Raw genomic sequence first — 20,262 nt, forward strand, 5'->3', positions numbered from 1 at the left:
ACGGATCTCTTATCACCTCCGCTAATCAGAGCAGCCAGCGCAGACCAGTTCAGCATCTGAATTGCAAATGCAGCAGGGAACGGCGTTTTTACGCTCGGGGGAGGGAGAGAATGGGTGTCCCCAAACCCAGCTGGGGCAGGTGAGACGGGGAGCAAGAGACACCCGAGCCTGTGCCAGCGCCGCGCGCCTCGCGCACAGCCTGCGTTGGAGATGGAGCCTGACCTACATAATGGCAGAGCCAGGAGTCGTAAAAGGCAAAATAAAACGAGCCCGACAGTGGCTCATTTACACTTCAATTCCCGGGCATTTGCCTTCGACCGCCTTGAGATTTTGAGCTCATATGCACAGCAACAACGCGCCACTAAGAGACTAATATCATCAAATAAAGAAGAACTCTCTTTCTCTCCTGCCCAATATCTAAAAGCAATTTATCATTTTTATGAAGCGCTCTGGATAGTCTCTCCCGCTCTTGCCATTGCTGCTCTTTCTCTCTCCCTTCTGTTTTTTGTTTTTTTAATAGAGATAAGCCTGTTGAGCTCTGAGCTCTGGAGGTGCAGGGGAGGACAGGGAGGGATGCGAGCGGCAGGACCCATCCTGTCCCCATGGAGCAGGAGAGTGACCAACCTTTGTTGTACCCTGATGAGGAGCTGGAGGGCAGCTGGAGGGCCTGAAGATGTGCCCAGGGACATCAAACCGCCCCATGGGCAGTGCCTTCCCGCACCGTACCTCAATTTCTGCCCCCGAAGGAGCAGTGCCCGCCAGCATCTGCAAACCCCCACCTGCTTTGCACCGCGCTGCTGTCCCGGAGAGATGGAGCAGGGTTAAAAACACAACAGGAGCCCATGGGTGCTCTGCCCGGCCCTTCGGGATGCGCCAGCTCCAGCATCACGCAGACAGACCAGGAAAACCAGAAGGGAAGGGTGCCCAAAATTTTCAAGGAGGTGGCACAGCTCGCACATCCCTCCCACTTCTCCCTCTGTCCCCACCGTGCCAGCAGCGAGGAGTCCCCGTCAGACGGGACTTCTGGAGGGGTTAAACCCCTGCCAATGGTCTCGACCCTTCTCTAAAGGACCTTCGGGGGTCGTTAATTTGGATTTGGAGCCAAACTCTTACAGCGATCCGCGTTGTACTTGGGTCGCCCATGCGTATTTAAGGGCTCGGTTTGAAGTGATAAAAGCAGTGGTGAAAGACAAAAAGGCCACAAAGTCAATGGGGCCAGGTCACAGAAGGAAAGCGGATGGTTTATCAGAAATGAGGTCTCTGCCTGCTCCTCCACCTGGAACCACGTTCCCAACATACAAACCAAAGAGGTGATAAAGGGCATTTATTCACCTCCCGGCCCTAAGAGGGAGGTAATTCCCTTTCCTGTGAGCTCCATCACCACACACCACGGGCTGCCAGGCACACAGCGCTCGGGGACAAAGCTCTGGGTGTCCCCAAAGCCACCAGGGCAGCACAGGGTGGCGGGGCGCAGCGGGGCCAAGCACTGGAGCACGCTGCGGATGGGGACCCCGCATCGCTGATTTTCCGTCCTCGAGCCGAGAAACAAAGCAAGACACACACAAATGCTTCAAACCAGAAACAAATCGTGATGGGCAAATTGGCTGTTTGGGTTTCTTTCCCTTCTAATCGCCACCAATGCCTCCGCTGAGGGAGCCTGCTCGTTCCCAGCAGGAGATTTTTAAAGCTCGCCCACCCAACACCGCGATGCGCTCGGGTGGCGCGAGCTCAGAACTGCCCCGAATAAACCCAAACGCCTCAAATCCCCTTCCGTGGGGTGGGAGGTTGGGATTGAGAGGGGTTTTCCTCCTTCCAGGCACCTCGAAGCTCTCGAGGAGCAGCCCCAGCGAGGTGTCTGTGCACCGCTCAGCCGGGCGGAACAAAAGGCAGGGCTTGGCGCGCTGCAACCGCGCCGAACGGCAGCCAAGCCCCGCTCCATCTCCGAGCAGCACCGGAGCAGAAATAGGATAAATAAGCAATAACAACAATAACCCTAATAACAATCATAAGAGGTGCACCTGCTGAAGAGGAGTGGGAGAGCAGAAGGTGTTTGGGACAAATAAGGCAGGCTGAGCCAAGCAGCGTGGTGCCCGCGGGAGGACAGGACGCGAAGGAGGAGGGGGTTGGAGGAGATCAGAACTCAGCTGGGATGCACGGAGGAAAATGAGGGGTTTTTCCATCTGCTGGTTAATTGGGGAAGGGGAGAGGGCACAGCCAAAGGGTTTACCCTTTGCTCTGAGCGGTGCAAAGCAGGGGGTGGCACCTGGAGGGGTCTGGGGAGAGGGAGGATGGGGGCGCACACACAGAGCCGCCCGTGGGAACGCCTTGGTTCTCCTGCTTGCAAAAAAAAAAAAAAAGAGACGTGGATAATAATAATCATCAAGTCCCTGATGTCAGTAGGTAAATAACTCGCTGCCAGTAGTGGGGATAAATAGCAAGCTGCCTTTGTCGAGTGCTTTGAGATCTCGAGGTGAAGAGCTCTGCCTAATAAGCCCCGAGCGTTCGCATTACGTTTACGATTATTGTTATTAAAGTGGAGAAACATTTTAATGTCAAAATTGCTCTTTTCCACCGAGCAGGGAAGAAAAAGAAACCCACACCGGAGCAGCAGCGTGCGGGGATTGCTTCCTGCACCCCCAAGGCCCCCCCCACATCCCCGGGGTGATGCCTGCAAAGGTGCAGGAGGCTGCACCCCACTGAGCGCCACCGCGGGGACACCCTGGTGACGTGCCACGTCCCAAAACCAGCTGTCGTTGCCAAATACCTACACGGCAGAGGTGAAGCTGCCTTCATGGGGCAGGCAAGAAGCGTTCCCAGCGCTCCTGAAGCGAATCTCCTCCTGGGGAGGGTGGTAGGGCTTTGGGATGGCGGAGCCCCCAGCGCTGGGGGCATTTCGGGGAGGTGGGGACGTGGCACTAAGGGATGTGGCTCGGTGATGGGACACCGTAGGTCAGGCTGAAGGCTGGGCTTGGTGGTCCTGAAGGTCCTTTCCAGCCCCTGCGATTCCAACAAGGCACTGAGGATACATTTTGAAGGGGCTGCCGACACGAGCACGGCGGCAGCAGGCGCAACGGCAAAGGGCGAGAGCAGATGCACCACAAATCCCCGGGGGCTTCCGTTTGGAGACGGGAGGACGCCCCACCGGGGGATCTCAGCGAGCAAAAACCCTCCGTGGGCCAGCACGAGGACATCACGGACAAAAATAAAAAACAGGACAGGGGGGAGCAAGCCCAAAGCAGGACCGAGCTGGTGCCGGGATGCGAAGGGAGGCCGGGGCCGGAGCGGTGCGTGCGTGTCGGGGCGGCGAGGGCCGGCATTAATTCTGCATGAGCCCGGCACACGTTGCCATGGAGATCGGCGAGGCTGGCGCTCCCGCCGCGCCGCTCATCTGGTGCGCATCGACTGCTCGCCGGGCCCCCCCCCCCCTCCCCGCCAGCAATATTAATTACGGCCCCGGGAGGCGGCACGGGGAGGGCTGCGCTCCCCTGTGCTGGGCACGTCTTCGTGGGCACCAGGACGAGTCACCAAAGCACCCGAAGTTTCCCAGTTTGGAGAAGGGAAGGTCCTAAAGAAGCAGGGAGAGTGGCAGGTGTCCCGTTTGGGAAGCCCTGTGATGCTCTCAGCTCGCCGAGGAGCGAGCTTGGACAGCTCCAGACATGACACAGCTCTGGGAAGCCAAGCATCACCTCCAGGACCACAGCTGGGGGGCTCAGCACCTCCAAACCCACTCCTGGGCAGAACCCCAGCAGCTTGGTGCCCACCAGCCCCAACCTTTCAGAGCCCAGCACCCGAAATTCCCCTTCTTGAGAGCCACCAAAACGTGTGCTGAGCGCTGCAGCCCCAGCTCCCCACCTGGAGCAAAGAGCCCGGCCCCGGGGGGCAGAGGAGGGGTGGGGAGAGCCGACCGCACGCTCCCGTAATTAAGAGAGGAGGGGGCGGCGAGAGGACGAGCTTTGGGGAGATCTGAAAGCAAAATCTCGTGCTGGAGGCAGCGAGGAAGGTGAAAGTGGTGCCGGGGGCGGGCAGGGCAGGGGGGAGGTTAAAGCATCGCCTCCTCGGGATCTGAAACATCAAAGCCGCTCTCGCGAATCCAACACCATCTTAAAAGGCTCCCTCATTAATCTGTCACCAGCCCCGCTGCGAGAACGGCTCCGAGCAGCTCCAAATCAGCTGGAAGGATTCGTCAGCACACAGGGGAGAGGTTGGGGAGGAGCCCTCGCAGCGGGGTCCTGCCCGTCCCAGCACACGGAACCCCCCCGGGGAGCTGCACGGCACCAAAACCTGGAGCCCGACGCGCACCGGGTGCGCACCCCGGTGGGACGCACAGGGGAGAGGCGAGGGGGAAACACCTGGGGATGGCTCCGAGCTGCTCCCACCCTCCTGCTGGAGCAGAAAGGGGTGTTTACAAGCTGCTCCCACCCTCCTGCTCCAGCAGAACCGTCTGTTTACAAAGCAGGGAGATGAGAGGCGAGGAGGCTGCAGCCGGCTGGGTGCCTGCGGGGAGGACGGCTCCTCCCCAGCCGCAGCAGCAGGTCCAAAGCCTGTCCCCATCTGTGCCACCCGGCCAGCACAGCACGCTGCCCTTTGCTGCCCTTTGCTGCCCTTTTCTGAGGCTGCAGGCTCTGGCCAGCCCTCGTGCAAGGTCTGCGTGCAGCTTGCTGGACCCACGCTGCTGCTCCTTCCCCCTCCCAGCCCAGCACCGGGCACCCCCAGCATCCCCAAAACGCGTGGCCACGTGTACCAACAGCTCCTGCTCTCAGCCAACACCTCCCCGGCACCAAAGCAGGTCTGTGTCACCCCAACTCGGTGACACACTCCTGCAAAAAATAAAATAAAAGCAGCGCTCGCAGGTCAAGGCGCCCTCGTGCAGAGCGCAGAGCCCGGCCGTGCGCGCTACCTGGGTACACCTGGGGAGCTGGCAGCGAGGCACAATGAGACTGAGGGGGAGAGAAGAAAAAGCAGCTCCACGGTGTTGTTTTTCGGTCACCAGGCTCCGAGACTAAACGGCACATCCTGGGAGACACCAGGCAGGGATAAGGGGGCAGCAGGGTAAATTTAAGGGATTGCAATCCTAGCCAGGAGCTGATTTAGGGAGAAGTGGCAGCACCTGCGAAGGTGCCCCCCATCTGCTCCTCCTCCAATGCTTAAGCCACCTGACGTGAAAGCACAAATTGATCCCCAGGAGAAAGCTCAAACTTTGCTGCAAATGGAGAGGAAAATGCTCTCGAGAGAGCAAAAGTGGTGCCTTAACTGCTGCCGCCTCACCTGCCGCTCAGCTGTTTGAGCTGTGCTTAGCAGCTCTCCTCTCTCCACAGCAACCCTGCACTGCTCCGACCTGCCCGGGCTGAGGCAGGAGCCACGGCCACATTTGGGGTGCTCAGGGGGGACACGCCAAACGTTTCGGGTCCCCACGGTGCTGGCGTCCCCATGGGATGTCCCCTCCTGGTGCCTCCGCAACCACGTCGAGCGCTGCGCCCCCGGCCTGGCACGGCACGTTGGGGTGGCATCGCTCCATCCATGCTCAAAATTAAAACGTGTCCAGCCCTCTCCGATGTTTCCAAACCCATCAGGACGGGACCTGAGGCTTTCCCCCAGCTGCTTGGCACCTGCAGAGGTGCACGGATGCCAGCAGAAGGTGGCACACCCCAAGCGAGCCCTCCACGAGGGACGCTTGCTAGAGGAAAGCTCTGGTTGATCCCTCACCAAGACCAGGACCATGCAGGGGCACGGTGGGGCTGAAATTGCTCTCCCTGAGCAACCTCCCGAAAGAATTGCACCTCCTGCACGTGACCCCACACCAAGGGATGTTGTAGAAAGAGCCCCAGCCCCTCCTCACGGATGCTGGAGGAACGAGGAGCAGGGGTGGCACCCTCCAGATCCTCGCCCCGGGGGGTGCAGGAGGGCGCAGCCACCCCGCACTGCACCTGCCCCAACCCCAAAAAAAACACAGCCAGCCCTGGGGGGGCTGCGGCTGAGCCAACACCGCCCCCGCTCCCCCTGGTGCAGGGAACAGAGGAGCATCAACCAACCCCAGCTACTCCAAAGAGCACCCAACAAACACCCCCAGCACCTTACCAGGCCACCTCTTCGCCCCCCTACCCCAAAAAAAAAAAAAAAAAGCCCCCCAGGACCACGAGGCACATGAGGATGCGCCTCACCTGGCCAGGCAGCGCTTTCCCCATCTCCACCGGGGACCTGAGATTTTTGGGAGCCTGGCATCTGGCTGGGCCGGGCTGCTCATATTTTGGAGCCCCGAGCTAGGAGTTACACCTACGTGCGTTTTTATTTTTCGCTTCAGATGTCTCCACCGGTCCAATTATAGATTAATCACATTTTATCTCGCATCCGTTTCTCCCCCGCCTCCCTCCCCACCCCCATCGGCGAAGGGAAAGAGAGAAACAAACGGGTTATTAATTGGCTGCAGCTCTCGGCCGGGCTCTTATCTGGGCACATGAAACGAGGGAGGGTGGGGAAGAGGAGGTTGAGGATCCTGCCAGCAGAAGGCAGGGCATTTTAAGCCTGATTTTCAAAGAAAACACAGCTCGCAGGGCGCCGTCCGCTGAGCACATGCTTGGAGCATGGCCTCGGAGAGCGAAACTCCACGAGTGCGGGGATCTGGGGGGCTTTTGGGGGGCTTTGGTGAGCCGTACTGGGCAAGGTCAGCACCTGGAGGACTGCCTGGTGCTGTTAAGAGGGGATGGGAAGGCTGGGGAGCTGTGCTCCTGGTGCTGGAAAAGCTGGCGCCGCCGAAATCCCTGCTCCCCGAAGCACACCCCGTGGCGCAGGGTGACTCCTGCCTGCTCAGGTGCCACCTGGAGCCTGCAAAACCCACCCCGACCCCTTCCCCAGCCAGCCCAGGACCTGCTGTGCGCAGGGAATCGCCGCGTCCCCATCACCCACGAGGTGGGCATCCCTCCCCACGTGTCCTGCAAGGGGTCTCGGGGCAGGGAAGGATGCGGCTGGCTGCCCGGCCACGTGCGTAAAACCCTATAGGACACCAAGGGGATGAGCACAGCACAACCCCAGAGCTCAGGTCCCTTTCCTGAGCCCCCACGGCCCCAGCAGACGAACCTACAGAGCTGCTGGAGCACCTGGAGCTCCCCACCTCCTCCTCCAGCCCTTCCCCAGCTGCGGGACGGGCTGCTGCAACACGCAAGCAGCAGTGCGAGGAGCGAGGCTGTGCCATCCCTTTTATTCCGAGGGGAAAAAAACCATCCCCGGGGAGGGCGAGGGCGAGGGCAGGGAGCACAGCACCGTCAGCTGCTCTGCGCCGGGCACAGAGACTGCAAAATAGATCACTGGGTCACCGAGGCTCCAGGACTTTGCTTCTAGGCAAAGCAAGCTCCAGCGGGATGAAGGGGGGTACTCACCATCTCGTGGGGTCGGCGGGGTCTGGGTAAAATAGCTATTGGGCTTGTCTGCAAAGAAAAAAAGAATGGGGCAATCAGTAGGGTTAGTGGACACGGCACCCTCCTCCCCCCAGCCTCGATTTGCGGCTCTCCAGTGGGTTTGGGGCTGGGGTTTCATCCCCCCAACGCCCTCCCCGTGCAGGGAGCACCTGCAGCAAGGAGGAAACAGCCCCGGGAGCCCCGTCCCTGCCGCTGGCATCAGAGGAGGAGCCCTGGCAGCAGCCCTCCTCGGTGCCATTTGGCCAGGGCTGCAGCACAAACCCCGTGGTCCAGCGCTGGGGTCGAGCAAGGACAGCAGCGAGGGGGAGAAACGGGGGGAGAAAGGGGCAGCAGCAGCAGCTGAGATATCCCCTGGATGGGGCTGGAGCAAGGTGGCACAGCCCAGCCCTCTGCTTTTGGGAAAGCAGAGGGGATTTTGGGGGGCAGCTGGCTCCACACACCCTGCCACCCCGTGCCGAAACGCCGCGGAGGGAGCGCTGCGCTCACGGTGCCAACGCCAGGTCGTGGCAGAGGGTGCGCGGCTCCTCACCGACCCGCTTCCCTCCTTACCTCCTGCGCCCTGCTGCGGGCAGGTCTTTTTAAAACCACCCATTTTGCCACTTTTCCATCACGCACAGGCGGGCAGGCAGCGCGCCCCAAAGCTGGAAGATCCCAGCTGGGTGCTGGGGGCTTGCCAGCACCGGGGAGGTCGAAGGCGCCGAGGGCGAGCACCCGCCCGTGCCAGGACGAGGCCACAGCGCAGCACCAGCAGCTGCCAGCAACACGTGGGTGTGCACGACACGTTTGGCCACGCCAGGGAGCGAACCGACAGCCTAACCATGGGGAAAAAAAGCCCCCCCGTCTCGCCCCGACCTCCTGCTGCTCCTTCCTGCCCTCCCTTGGCCCTGCCCTCCCTCGCGGCCGGGGTGCAGGACACCTACAGTTATTGAGGAAGAGCAGCACGGCAAATCCCAGCGTGGAGGTGGCCAGGAGGATGAGGCAGATGTTGCAGGGGATCATGAAGTACCGCACCACCAGGGAGACCTTGTGCTGGTACAGCCGGTCCCGCTCCAAGGCCCCCGGTGCCATGGGGTACTGGCAAGCCGTCATGCTGGGCCGTCACGCCGCGGGCCAAAGCTCAACCCGCCGGCGACCCATCCAAGGCAGAGCAGCCACCAGGCTCACGCGGACGCCCTCCGGCCCCGATTCTTTGCCAGCTGCAAGCCCCAGGCGTCCCCAGAGGTCCCCATCCTCCAGGAGCAGGAGGGCGAAGAGGCTCGGCGGCGTTTTCAGCAGCAGGCGGCTGGCCCCACGTTGGCCATCCCGGCTCCGAGCGCGCTCCCGAGGGAGCCCTGTGCCCCCCTGCTCAGCAATCCTCCCCCCTCCAGCCGGGGGGACGTCGATCCACGGGTGCCGAGGGGCAGCAGCGGGCTGAGCAGCGCCGAGCTGAAGTGCCAAGAGCTCAACTTGCGCTGCCGGGATGGGGACGGGGTGGCACGAGGGAGCTGGGGGGGCACGCCGCGGCACCCCCGCGCACCGCTGCCTGTGAGCGGGGCTGGGAAAGGAGCAGTAGGAGGGGGACCAGCACGGGACCCCCCTCTCCACCTCCGTGTCCTCCCAACGGGAGGCTCAGCCTCCGGGCTTGCTCTGGGGACGCCGCCGCCGCTCCTCCGGGCGCGATCCGGGCGCCTCCTGCAGCCGCAGCTCCTCGGGGTGGGCGCGCCCGCGATCCCCGACCCCGCGGGGAGGGTTTCGGGGGGACCCCAGCAGGCTGCAGCTCCTCTCACGGCGACTGCGAATCCATCCCCGCTGGGCTCTGCTTTCTCACGGAGCAGCCGGCGCTCAGCTCTCCCCCGCCGCCTCGCCAGCTCTCCGGCACCCTCCCAGCCCTCCGGCGAGCAGGAAGGGGCCACCGCCTCGCTGGTCCCCCTCCGGGGGCTGTCACCTCGCTGGCAAGGAGCACGCTGCTTGCTGTCACCTCCCAGGTGGCCGGGGCGAGCCAGCTCCCCTGCTCACGCCGCTGTGACATGCCAGTCCGTGGCGGAGAGGTCCCCGTCCCTCACCGAGCCGGGCATCAAGAGAGCACCGAGCGCTGCCGGGGGGAGCAGCGGCCGCCTGTGCCCGGTGTGCGCCGTGACAGCTCGGGGACCCGATCCACGGAGCCAGACAATGAAAGAGCCAGGGGAATTAAAAAAAAAAAAAAAAAAAAAAAACACCAAAAAAAAAGCCAAGTCTGCGTCCCCGCCTGCCCCACGCCCTGAAGTTTCTCCGCCTCGCTCCGCTCCTGCGAGCCCAAGTCCCTCCGGAGAGGAGCAGCCGTCCCTCCCCGGCGCTGTGCCGCCGACAAAGGGGGGATGAGGAAGAAGAGGAGGGCGAGGAGGAAGGACGCCGGGGCTGCTCGCCTCGCCCGTGCCCGCGGTTGAGAGCAGGAGGCTCGAACAAAGGCTGCGGGCAGCGTTCTGCCCCCGTGGTTCCTCGCTGGGCAGGAGCACAAAGGCGGTGGGGAGGACGTGGGGGGACCTCAGCTCGGGTCCTCGCCCCCCGCCACCGCTCCGCGGCCACCTGTGAGCATCCCGCCGCTCGCCCCCCAGGAGATGGAGCGGGGTCCTCCTCGCCCTGCTCCCCAGGGAGAGCACGGGAAGGGGAGAGAAAAAAAAATTAAAAAATAATAAAAAAAAAAAAAATCCCCCTCCTCCGCCTCTTTCCCCCCACCCCCTTCGCCTTTTCATTCGTGAACTAAAGATGTTGGGAGAGGCGGGGACTGCGCTGTCAAAACTCATTATGCCTCCCCCGGCAGCGCCTCTGCCCCGCGCCCCCCTCCCCGCTCTCTGCCCGACCCCCAGGACGGCGGCGGGACTTGGGCGAAGTGGCCAAAGGAGCAGAGAATAAAAAACGGGGATTGGGAAAAATAAAAAAATAAAAATAAATCAGGGGTTTTTACGAGGTGTGTTCCAGGGAGGTGGAATTATCCGCGCTGGAATGCTCCGAGATGGATAAAGGGGACCGCACGTGGCCAAAATGCTGCCCCCAGGGGCTCAGCTCCACTGTAAGCACCCAGGGGGTTTTTTGGGAACAGCACCAAGGCTGTAAGGACCCGGCAGGAGCTGGGACCTGGTGCACACCCTGGGCTCACCAGCTGGGTGGGGTGGAGGAGAGGGAGCACGAGAAAAAGGAGGTGCTGGGACGGGGACGCACGGTCACCGCCTGCCCTGGGCAGGATGCGGCCAGAAAGGGGATGCCGAGGACAGAAACAGGGCTGGAAACCAGAGGGCACGGCCAAGAGATGCGTTTCTGGAGCCCAGCAATGGGGTAAAAGCAAAAAAAGAAAGCAGGGCGGGACAGCCCCCAGCAGCACCAGGTTGCACCCGGAGCGCCGCGACCGTGCTCCTCAGCAAAGGGGCTGAGCTCCTCCATGCAACGCAGCAGCTCTGGATATTACAGAGAAATCCCTTCCCCCCTGGGGATTTCTGGAGCAGCACACAAGGGGCTGAGCCCTTCCCAAAAAAACGGGCAGAGCGCCCTGGCTCTTTTCTCCTGGGTCAGCACGCCGCACCTTGAGCTGCTCTCAGCATCCTTCCCGTGCGCACAGGTGCCAAAATCTCCTGCGTTTGCATCCCCCCTGCGTTTTTACCCATAGCAGATCAGCCAAGACAAGGAGCAGACACGAAAACAGCTGAGAGGGTGACAAAGGGGAGACAACATCAACTGGGAGCTCGTCCCTTTTCCCCCCCCTCCTGCCCAGCTTTCTAACTGAAAGCATTCGGCACCCGAAGGGCTCCGCGTGGTCACCGAGCAGCCTCTGGAAAGGCTGCTGCTGTTAACGGGGTCATTTCTGGGCTTTCCCGGCGAGGATGTCACAGCTGCTGCCAAAATGCTGCAGGTGGGGCTGGGGAGGGGGCAGGGTCCTGCTGCTCCGAGCCCAGTTTTGGGGCTGCACAGGGCTGGGGGCACGCGGGTTGCCCTGCGCACCCAGAGGATGCTCACTTGCAGCTGGTGGGGCACAACCCTGCGGTTCCTTGGGAAGAGACCACCACCAGGACCCCTTTTATTCCCTTCTCCTCCACGCTTCTCCATCCCAAAAGCCAGCTCCTGGCCCAAAAAACCCCAAACCTGGCACTGTTTGGGGCTCGGGCTGACAGCTGTCAGTCCGTCCCTCCCCACCGGAGCAGGGAGCCCGTGCCGAAGCCCCCGGCTCCTGCCAGGCTGAGCCCCCACCCGGCTCCCTTCTGGCTAATCCCATTAGGCAAGGAGCTAATTGGGATTTATCTGACAGCACCCAGTGCCTCCAGGGCCATCTCGCTCTCCCTCCTGGGGAGGAGGAGGAGGAGGGAGCCCGCGGAAGGCGCTCGCTTCTCTCCCTTCCCCGTCCCCTCCTGCAGTTTTCCAGGCTAATTACCGGCATTACGGCGAGCCGGGAGAGGGAGGGGGGAGAAAGTGGGGATTTTAATTATTTCATTTAACACTTGGCAGGACCCGGCTCGGCTCCTGCTGAGCAGAGCTTGGAAATAAAGAGCTTTTAAACCCTGTCAAGGGGAGAAAGGGGAGGGGGGGAGCGGGTCACAGCCCCGCCGGCCACGCTCCGAGCATCCATCTGTGCGCACCCCTCCATTAACCCGTGCTCCCCCCCAAAAAAAAAGCAGGGAGCCCATCTCTCCTCGAGTATGCAACAGGGAATGGGTTTTATGGAGCCTCTGCGACCTCGCTTACCAATTAAAAACCAAATTAACACGAGGTGTGCCCGCAGAAACCCGAGGGTGGCTCCAGCACCCACGGTGCTGCCCCGAAGCGGGTGCAGAGCAGAGCAGGATGGTCCTGGGAGGGAGGAGATGGGGCTCGGTGCTACAGCCCCCTGACCCTAATTGAGGACAGGGACCTGCCCTGACCCTAATGAAGGACATGGACCTGGGAGCCCCCCCCGAGCTGCACCCAGTCCCCGGCGCACCACGGGCACCAGCAGCAGGCAGCTCCTCTCGCAGTCTCACACTGCCACCTGCCGCCCTCACCAGCTAAATTCGGGCTGTGGATGGAATAAAGGAGCCCTGGCCAAGCTGGGAACGCTCGCTGCACCCCAATCGATGCGGCAAGGGGGCAGGATGGAGGGGGTGATCCCACAGCAGCACGAGGTGGGGAAGGAAAGGAAGCCTGCTCCACTTGCTGGGGGGCAGACAGCATTGAAACGCTTCTGGAAGTGTCATTCTGCCCCAAATTCCCATCAGCCGGAGGCTGCTGCTGATTTCCCAGGACAGCATCAGCTCCATCCGCCAGGGGAGAGCCCTGCCCGGCTGCTGGGAAGGACCCGGGTGAGCCGAAATCCTCCGGGATGCAACACTGCGTGGGGCAAACGGGAAAATAACCAGGAAAAAAATAATAAAATAAAATAAAAAATGGAGAAAGCAAGCTCCAGTGAACAGCCAGGAGGCTAAAATTAGCCGGTAGCACTGGCACTCTGGTCACCTCCCCGCAGAGGAGCCAGCTGCCACCAAGTGCTTCCAGGCAGCGGGGGACATCCCTTGGCAGCACGGCTGGGGGCACACTTCAGATAGGTTTTTTCACCCCAAAAAAAGCAGCACTGGCTGGATTTTAAAGGAGGAGGGATGCAGGCCCAGCTGCGTGTTGGCTCACACACACCCTCAGGAAGCTCCGAGTGGATCGGGAAGGCACAGGGAGCCCCCAAACCCCCCAAAGGAGCAGCCCCTTGTCCTCTGAGCAGCACAAATCCCGTGTGGGGGCTTGGGTTTGTGGTGGGCACACACGAGGGGGACCCCAGGAACCCTTTTTCCCCTCTGTTACGCAGGGATAAAAGCCAGCAGCACCCAGCCCGCGTGCTGTCAGCCGCATAGAGCTCTGAGTAGCTTTACACCGGGTTGCAAACAGCGAGTAGCACCCAGCCCACTGTGGGGAGCAGGTCCCAGCTATGGGATGAGCAGCGATAGGGGCTGAGCAGCAGCGTGCAGTGGCTGCGAGCATCCCACAGCTCTGAGAACCAGCAGGGGATGCTGTCGGCTTGGCTAGCATCTCTCCTCACCGCTCCACACCCAGAGAGGCGCAGGGTGCAGGCGGCTTGCAGGAAAACTTTTTGTGTCCCCTCGGTGCCTTTTACAACAAGGGGCACGTTGCCAAGCGAGCCCCCAAACGCACACCTCCGGCTCTGCACGGCACAGCCCACACATCACACATAACCAGGGGCAGAAAACGGGGAGAAAAAGGAGCAGAAACACCTTGAAACCCTTCCTCGGTGCCCCCCACCAAGGCTGAGCTGCTCACGTCCCTGCCACCCCACGTCCCACCCCAACGCCCCGCGGCTCCGTGCGCCCGGCAGGCTCGGGCACGCAGCAAGCAGGCTGCTGGCCCCATCCACGTCCCCAGAGCCTTCCTCCCACCCTCTCAGCCCCAAAACAACACAGCCGGCCTCCAGGCCACGAGGAGGTCGGCGTTCCCAGCCCCAGGGATCCCCGGGAGCAGGCACCCAAGCCGCGGCACGCAGCCACGCCGCACGCCCTGCGCTCCGCTCCCAGCTCCTGGGGCACCAGGAGCCAAAGGATCGGCTTTCCTTTCCCCCAGCCGACCCGGGAAGGTGGTGACGGTGAGAAGAGATGGAGCAGGGCATGAGAGAAGCGCTAGGTGAGCGGTGGCCGTGCTTAGATCACAGTTTCTCAGCCCCCCCCGGGGACGCAGCGTTTGCTTTTGGCGAGGTCAGCGGCAAGCCAATGGAGCCCAGGGAACAACATCGGGCTGGGCAAGGGGGTAGGAAGGGGTAGGAAGGCTTCGGGGGCAAGGCTTCAGCTCCTCAAACTGTGATCTAAAAGCAATAGCTCCCTCCAGGGTGAGCGCCCACCCTCCCCAGAAGGGTTCCTATTGCTCCGGCACATCCCGCGGGGATGGAAACATGAGAGGCACTAGCCGGTGAGTTTGATGGTGGATGGAAAAAAAAAATAAATGGGATTTTTATTTTTTTTTTAGCGTGACACACCACCACTTACCAGCGAGAAGCTTCCTATGTTCTTTAGAAAGCAGGGGGAGGAGAAAAAGGAGAGAACACAGCGGTTAGAACAGGACAACAGGCAGCCGCCCGACGCTCTCCAGCCCCCCTGGGTCCCCTTCTCCAGCTCCAACCCGCACACCCCTGCCAAGGGGATCCCCATCCCCAGCACCGACCACATGCAAACAACAAGAAAACCCTCTGCCCTGGCCAAAACCCCTCTGTTCTGTCCCTTGATCCATGGGGAATGCTACAAAGGCAGCTAGAGGACGCCCTGCAGAAGGTAGCGAGCCCCCAAAACCAGGGAGCATCAACCCGTGCGTGCTGTCAGAGTAAGATTTTTCCAAAACAAGGCTCCTGCTTTGGAAACGTTCAGCCTGGAGCGAGCCACAGCCACGCCAGCTGCCCCATGCCTGCCCCTACCGAGGCTCATTTGCTTCTCATGGGGCTGGAAGGAGAACATCCTTCAGCAGCTCGATGCCTCCTGCCCAAACGCATCACACCTGAGCCTCAGCTGCTCGTTGAAGGCCAGGAAACCAAAGCACAAGACAAAACAAGGTCCCAAACACAGTGAAAAAAAAAAACAAATCAGAGAATATCCCAAGCTGGAAGGGACCCACAAGGATCAGAGCAGGGCAAGGTCTGGAGGTCGTGGCGCTTTGCTCAGCCCAGGCTCTCATCGCCTGCTGGATAAGGATGCAGAGCCCCAGAGGGAGCATAGCTGGGATGCAGGGGATGGAGGTGGCATCCCCAAGAGGAGGAAAAAATGAAAATATTGGGGCACAGAGCAAATAATAGCGAGGATGGGGCTGGAGCAGAGCCTTGCCAACTGCCTGATACCCGACCTGAGGGGCGCAGAGCCCTCCCCAAAGCTCCGCCGGCAGCAGCAGCTCCCACAATGGGCTGTGGGACATGGGTAACGTGACCCTGCGAGGAGCCCTGACGGCTCGCCGAGGCGCTGGAGGGGAAAACAAAGTGAGCATTGAGGGCTGGGGACGGCCCCGTGCCAAGGAAGTGACGTGCAGCCTTCTCCGCTGGCAACGGGGAGCCCGCTCGGCTCCCAGCCGCTGGGAGATGCGGGGAAGAAAGGAAGAGGGAAAAAAAAAAAAAAAAAAAAGCTTAAAAATATCCCAGCGCGGCGCGGTTATTTTGGGATTTTCATTTATTATTTAAAAAAGAAAAAAAAAAAAAAAGGCAGAAATGAGAGCCGAGGCTCCACGGCCAGCTCTGGTGTGGATGGGGACGGGCTGCGCCTGGCGGGGGATGCTGCAGAGCTGGCTGCCTGCTGCGTTTTAGGGGATCCAGCCCTTGCCATGGGGAAGGAGAGGGGTGCCCGGTGTGGAAGATATGCAGCCACCGCAGGGAAAAGTGCTGCACGTCCTGGGGAATCTCTTCTGTCGAGCAGGGAAGCTTCGCAGCACCAGGACTGGAGGCGCGAGGGATGCTCCAGAGCTGCGGCTACACAAAGCAGCTGCCGGCATCGGGAAGGGGACAGGGAGCTGATTTTACTGTATATTAAATGACCCCAAAAGGATGGGAGGGCAGCAGGGCTCTGCGCCAAGGTCAGGCGCTTGCCTCTGGAAGGTTTTCCCAGCCAGAAAGGCGCTGGGAGCAGGGGCACGCAGCCGAGTCCTGCAGAAAAGCTCCACCGAGGGGGAATGGCACGTTCGGGGAGCGTGGCACCGAGCAGAGGCACCTCTCCAGGACAAGCCACCCCACACAGCTCCTGCAGGGCGGGCAGAGCTACCAAATACCAGCTCGGTTCGGGGATGCCCATCCAGACCATTTCCTCATCATCCCAAACATGTGGATGGGCCCCAAAGGCTCGGTGAGGGCAGCGTGGTGCTGGTGTCCCCCCCCCCCAGGCACCCAGCCAGGAGCAGACACAACGTTTGAGCCCCAGGACCAAAAGCCACCGAGGCTGGGGGTCAGCAGCTCGCCTCCAGCTCCTGCCCTGGCCCCACGCAGGACCTCCACGTGCTGGCCCTTCCCCTCCATCCCCTGCAAACTGTTTTGGCACAGGGTTTCGGCACCGCCGCACCCCCACGTGCAGCCAGACCGCTCTGCCCTTCAGCTGAGCGCACGGGGAGATGCTCGGGGGCTCACCGAGGGGATGTCCTCGGGGAAAACCCTGCACCTGAAGCGCAGCCGACCCTGCAGAAGGACCCCCAAGTTGAATAAGGACTCAACCCCGGGGCTCTGCCCACGGCAGAGGGGTTTTTGGGTGCCCCTTCCTTCACCCTAAGCGCCCTGCGTGCCCGGGAATGGCGAGGGGGGGCACGGATATCGCTGGGGAGAGCCAAGTCCCACCACCTGCAGGTGGCAGGGAGCGGGGCTGGAGGGATCCTCCCAGCCAGGAGGAACCTGCAGATCCCAAGAAAGCCAGGCGGTGATGTTTGCTTTGCGCCCCGATAAGGCCGCCGGGGAGCCCCGCGTCGCGCCGCCTCATTCCCAAGGAAACCAGCCAAGGGTTCCCACGCCACCTTCCCGCTGTTCAGCGCATAAAAGCAACACAGACTTCCTGAAATCCCTCTCTCCCTGACCCTCCCTACTGTTCCTCTGTATCCTGCTCCAAGGCCGCGCTCTGCGCCGAGATAACAAGGCACTTGGCTGCCAAAACCAGCAGCCAGAGGGGCCCCGGATCCCCACAAATCTGCATGTGAACAAAGACCCGATTTGAATGGTCAGTAAGTGGAGATGAAGCCCTTTCACTTGGGTTTTCCCCATCCCTGTAAGGCCGGCGTGGGAGCTCTGGAGGAGCTCCTGGTGCCCAGGTCCCATGGAGAGGCGGCAGCAGCCCCGGGGCAGGGACACGGCAGGAGAGGTGCCACCGGCGGAGCAAACAGCAAGGACAGTTTCCATCGGTTGCACATCAAATCCCTACACAAAGGAATGAAACCCAAGCAAGCTCGTGCTCAAAAAAATAAAATAAAATTTATCTTTGGTGGTGTTTTTTTTTGGTTAATGCAGAAATTTCCCTAAGTCTGGGGCATCCAGCTGGCCTCGCTCTTGGAAATTACACACTAATTAAACACACGACGCTCTCCCTCTCAAAAAAAAAAAGAAAAACCACCCAACATATCAATCAATTGGCATGCGATCAGCAGCCAATAACTGCTGCTGCTGCTGCGATTCGGCCTCCCTGGAGGGGTGTGTTAATTGCCTCGGTTAATTGTCTCCCCTCGGATGGGGACTAACGAGGTGCCCAAGTGGCACCTTGGGAGGAGGGTGCTGCGGGGAGGGGAGGCGGCGGGGATTTTCCCACCTTCCTCCGCTGCCGAGCTGGAAGAACAGTCCCCAAAACAGAGCCAGAATTGAAACCAGCTGTGTAGGAAGTGTCTCATTAGCAGTAATTGCTTTGCGAGGATTTGAGGTTTCCCCTCCGTGCCGCCACCAAACACACTTTTAAGGAGCTGCCGCGCGCCGGGCACTGGGACGCGCTGGTGGGGGGAGGAAAGGAAAAGGAATTAAAAAAAAAAAAAAACCCGAGGGCAGAGCCTCGATTACACTAATATTTTTATTGAAGCCAGGGAAAGTTTACTCAGGCTGGGCTGGCGGCAGAGGATCGCTGCTGCAGCGGATTAGGCTGAAAAAACTGAGCATCCCAACCCCTGCTCGGCACAGCCGAGGGTTCCCGCGGCAGCCTCCTGATGAGGAGCTGGCCAGGACCTTCTTCATCCCTTACCCAACCATCCCCGTGCCTAAATCTACCCCTGGAGTGATTTTTCCCTGGATGGCAGGGCCGAACACACGGCAAAACAAAGGCAAAGGAGGTAATGAAGCTCCATCGGGACCTTGCACCGGAGCGCAGAGCTGCTTCTGCTCCCCGCAGTGGGGTAGGAGACCCAAGGGGTGAGGCACCCCGCTCCCAGCCCCTTCCCTCTGTAACCCCACAACAAAACCACCCCGCCAGCTGCATCCCATCGAGAACAAGCCACGAGGACGCGAAGCTGCGCAGAGGATGCCATGCATCCGACAAACCAGCAGCGAGGCGTTTGGGGAACGGATGGGGGGCACCCGCCCCGTCCCAGCACCCTGACCCTACAATCCCAAGCAGGGGAGGCTCAGTGGGAACACCTCGCTGCAGGACTCCTCTTCCTCCTTTTCCAGCCCGTGCAAGACAAAGGACCTGCTCTTTGCTGGAGAGAAAAAGAGAAGCAAACATCCCTCGGGCGTTCGAGTACCAAAGGAGCAGCGGGCACCCCGGATTTCGGGTGAGGCGAGCGCGGCGAGGAGGCTGTAAATCTCCCTTCGTCCTCGGGCTCCTTTCTGCAGCCCCCTCAGCCTGCCCTAGCCCCTCTCCCCTCCCGGCTCCAGCAGAGCTCGCATCGCCTAAGACAATAGCTGCTTATGTTCTGAAGCAGGGCTGCTTTCTGGGAAGGGAGCCAGGCCTGGCAGCTCTCAGCAGCGGGGAATAAAAGCCCCGTTTGTGCTGCGCAGCCCCTGCGCACCAGTGGGGCACCCTCGGAGGGAGGCAAGGCAGCAGCCTGCTGGGGATCGGAAACAGGAACGCAGACAGACGCCCTGGGCCGTGCGAGAGGAGCGAGGGAGAAAGGCGTGAGGACGGGGATGGAAAAGAAAAAAAGCCGCTTGTTCAAAGCGCCGGCGGCACCGCGGGCACAGCTGCTCGGCATCCCCTGCGCCACGAGAGCAGCGCATGGGGCGCCGAGGATGCTCTGGGCACCGGGGAACCCAAAGCAGTGCGCCCACCAGAGCGTGAGGTGCACCAGCAGGACCCCTTTGGGGACGGGGAGCTGGGGACCCCCTTTGGGGATGGAGAACCGGGGAGCCCTTTGGGGACGGGGAGTCAGGGATCCCCTTTGGGGATGGAGAACCAGGAACCCCTTTGGGGACGGGGAGCCAGGGATCCCCTTTTGGGATCTGTATGGCTGCATGGGGCCATCCGTGCAGAGGGATTTTGGCTGGATAGGGTGGAAAAAGCCCCCCTCCATGGCACAGAGCATCACAGCCACCAGCCCTCCACCCTGCAAGCTCCCCAGTGGGTACGATGCCCACCACGGCCCCGGCAGCCCAGCACCGTGCCCCACGGGGGGGGTTTATGGCTCCACCAAGCCCTAGGCAGTACAGAATTCATCCTCCTCCTCCCCTGCACTGCTGTCAGGTGCAATAAGTGACACCAGCGGCTTTAAAACATCCGCGGCTCACTGCGGTGGAACAAAACGCAAATCAATTAATCTGAAAAAATATATATCAAACTGGCCTCTTATTTCCAACCCCCCCACCTGCCTTTTTTTTCTTTTTTTTTCTCTTCCTGAAGCTTTAAAGTTGCTTTTCGGCTGTCCTGAATAATTGAAGTTAACATGAAAATTTAAAGTCTTTCAAGATTTCATTAAAATTCATTCCCTTTCCCTTCGGAGAATTGTCATTGCCAGAGCCCCGCGTAGGGCAGACAGCAGAGGCAGCTGCCTCCATTCACAGCAGTTAACTCTGTTCTCCCTGGCTGAAGAAAACTCACTCCTAATCGTTTAATAGAGACCCCCAAATAACATCCTTCGCTGCTCCCTCCCGATTCGGGCACAAATCCTGCATTAACCCTCTCTCCTCCGGCTGCTTTGGGCTCAATTTTTCCGCTCCCAGCCCAGCACCCCACAGGAGCAGAGCGAAACCAGCTCGAACCATTAACCCCAGCCCAGCTCCTTCGTAGCAGGGACTGTCACGTCGAGTTAGGCACGGAGAAAGCAACCCCAGAGCCCGAGACGAGGAGCAGCACTTGCAGAAAAATGTATTTTTTAAGTGGCAAGAGTGCCGTTTGCTCTTCAAAAAGGCCCCTCCTGAGAACGCCTTGCGCAGCAGCAGGGGTGGCCCTTGGGTAGGCCATCAGACAGCCTAAACCACAGCTGGGGAGAGCAGCAGAGACGAGATAAAATAAAAATA

The 20,262-nt window shown here is 60.7% G+C and overlaps 1 protein-coding gene across 5 annotated transcripts in view; it reads right to left on the reverse strand.

Moving 5' to 3' along the window:
* The window catches only part of AGRN (agrin), a 72,090-nt gene that overhangs the window by 28,161 nt on the left and 23,667 nt on the right, over positions 1–20,262 (reverse strand). For all 5 annotated transcript variants that reach the window (XM_032201504.1, XM_032201502.1, XM_032201503.1 and 2 more), the window contains exons 3-4: positions 14,369–14,389; positions 7,371–7,418 (exon numbers count right to left, since the gene is read on the reverse strand). In XM_032201504.1, coding sequence (XP_032057395.1) covers positions 7,371–7,418; positions 14,369–14,389 — 69 coding nt within the window. The remainder of the gene's footprint in view (positions 1–7,370; positions 7,419–14,368; positions 14,390–20,262) is intronic.

The sequence above is a fragment of the Aythya fuligula genome, chromosome 21 (assembly GCF_009819795.1).
Source record: "Aythya fuligula isolate bAytFul2 chromosome 21, bAytFul2.pri, whole genome shotgun sequence".
Taxonomy (NCBI): domain Eukaryota; kingdom Metazoa; phylum Chordata; class Aves; order Anseriformes; family Anatidae; genus Aythya; species Aythya fuligula.